This window comes from Portunus trituberculatus, chromosome 2 (assembly GCF_017591435.1).
Source record: "Portunus trituberculatus isolate SZX2019 chromosome 2, ASM1759143v1, whole genome shotgun sequence".
In the NCBI taxonomy this organism is placed as follows: domain Eukaryota; kingdom Metazoa; phylum Arthropoda; class Malacostraca; order Decapoda; family Portunidae; genus Portunus; species Portunus trituberculatus.
Window position 1 is genome coordinate 7,629,858 of NC_059256.1, and position 2,500 is coordinate 7,632,357.

Below are 2,500 nucleotides of genomic sequence, written 5' to 3' on the forward strand. Positions count from 1 at the left end.
TCCCAGTAGTGTTCGCTGCCTTGGTAATGTTCACCGCAGTTGATCGCTGGAATTTAAGCGTTGTACAGTTTCACCTTATTTCCGGAGATTCACGAGATTTCTACACATTTTCAGAAATTTCACATGACAATCTCCTGATGATGTAAGCAAAAACTACTGATTTTTTAAGGAAACTCAGATTTTTTCACTTCTCCAGATAAATTAAGGTATAAAACTCCAGATTTTTTAAGGAAACCCAGATTTTTTCCACTTCTTCAGATAATAAAGGCATAAAACTCCAGATTTTTTCACAATTTCTCCAGATAATTGAGGCATAAAACTCCAGATTTTTTAGGGAAACCCAGATTTTTTCCACTTCTCCAGATAATTTAGGCATAAAACTCCAGATTTTTTAGAGAAACTCAGATTTTTTCCACTTCTCCAGATAATAAAGGCATAAAACTCCAGATTTTTAAGGGAAACCCAGATTTTTTCCACTCCTCCAGATAATAAAGGCATAAAACTCCAGATTTTTAAGAGAAACCCAGATTTTTTCCACTCCTCCAGATAAATTGAGCCAAAGCCGTAATTTTCACGAGAAGCTAAAATAACACCAAATTTCTCAGCACCAGGCAATAATAGCACCACGCGAGGCACCAATCTGACCCTCTGTGACCCTCCTGACCCCCACGAATCCCCCACGATCCCCACGACCCCCCCACGAATCCCACGACAACCGCACGACTACCACACGACTCCCGCACGACTCCCAACGATAACAAGATGCAGCCGTCGTGGTTTACAGTTCCGTGGGTGCAGTTCCAGTCCCTCCCCACCTTCCCTACCCCTACCCTCACCACCCTGGGGCAGATGGCACCCCCACACCCGCCCACAGCAGTGTCCGTGGGCGGCATCACACCCATGGCAGCGCCCACGCCCACGCACACGCAGGTTAATGGGCTCAGCGGTGTTACTCTGCCTCTTAATGGGCTGAATGGTCTAGCACATGGGGGTCTGGTGGCTATTCCCTCACCGCCGCCCCTAGCCGCCCACGCCCACGCCCACGCACACCCAGCCGCCCATCCTGCACATCCACACCCAGCTGCCGCCCTCGCCCTACAGCAAGTGTTAAGACGCCCCGCCCACCAGCCTGTTCCGGCGCCGCTAGCTGCACTAATAAGAGCGAAAAAGGTACGCTACACACACACACACACACACACACACACACACACACACACACACACACACACACACACAGTGATGGAAAAAGAAATTTGGTTTAATAAAAGGAATTTCTGAAAGTGATCTCAAGTAGCGCAGTTCAAACGTGACTAATGATGTAAGTATAAACACAGATTAACCTTAGACCATTTTATTGACAGTACTGGGACACATTTGTACTGGGACACATTTTACCTTGTGAGATTTGTGTACCATTAGACCATTTTATTGACATTAGCAAGGATCTATGGAGGGCACAAGATTAATGGCCACAGTCTTCATTATTTTAACCCCTTCAGTACTGGGACTGTGGCCATTAATCTTGTGCCCTCCATAGACCCTTGCTAATGTCAATAAAATGGTCTAATGGTACACAAATCTCAAGGTAAAAATGCGTCCCAGTACTGAAGGGGTTAAAATAATGAAGACTGGTCATTAATCTTGTGCCCTCCATACACCCTTGCTAATGTCAATAAAATGGTCTAATGGTACACAAATCTCAAGGTAAAAATGTGTCCCAGTACTGAAGGGGTTAAAATAGTGAAGACTGTGGCCATTAATCTTGTGCCCTCCATACACCCTTGCTAATGTCAATAAAATGGTCTAATGGTACACAAATCTCAAGGTAAAAATGCGTCCCAGTACTGAAGGGGTTAAAATAGTGAAGACTGTGGCCATTAATCTTGTGCCCTCCATAGACCCTTGCTAATGTCAATAAAATGGTCTAATGTCACACAAATCTCAAGGTAAAAATGCGTCCCAGTACTGAAGGGGTTGGATGTCAAACAATACTGTGCATGCAATTTAGGAATGGGTACCAATGGAGTGTATAAACTAATCAAACTTGAGAGGAGCACTGGGACTAGTACACTGGAAAGACAAACCTTGGGGATATCACGGGGACAAGATTGCGATGACCTAACACAGCGGAGCATTTCACTACTAACACACAGACCAGTAATGTGAGATTCTGCACCTCAGCAATCCAGGAAACTATTCATCACACACACACACACACACACACACACACACACACACACACACACACACACACACACACACACACACGTAGCCAAATAGTACACATGACCACACACGCTCTCAAAACACGCACACAAACGTACATAAGCCGATTACACACACACACACACACACACACACACACACACACACACACACACACACACACACACACACACACACACACCCGCATTCAAATATATATATGTACGTAAAACCCGCATAACACGCGCGCCTACACACACACACACACACACACACACACACACACACACACACA

The 2,500-nt window shown here is 45.3% G+C and overlaps 1 protein-coding gene across 2 annotated transcripts in view; it reads left to right on the forward strand.

Annotated features, from left to right (window-relative positions):
• The window catches only part of LOC123504387 (RNA pseudouridylate synthase domain-containing protein 2-like), a 91,278-nt gene that overhangs the window by 840 nt on the left and 87,938 nt on the right, over nt 1-2,500 (forward strand). For both annotated transcript variants that reach the window (XM_045254837.1, XM_045254846.1), the window contains exon 1: nt 1-1,170. This exon is cut by the window's left edge and continues 840 nt beyond it. In XM_045254837.1, coding sequence (XP_045110772.1) covers nt 763-1,170 — 408 coding nt within the window. In that variant the 5' untranslated portion in view covers nt 1-762. The remainder of the gene's footprint in view (nt 1,171-2,500) is intronic.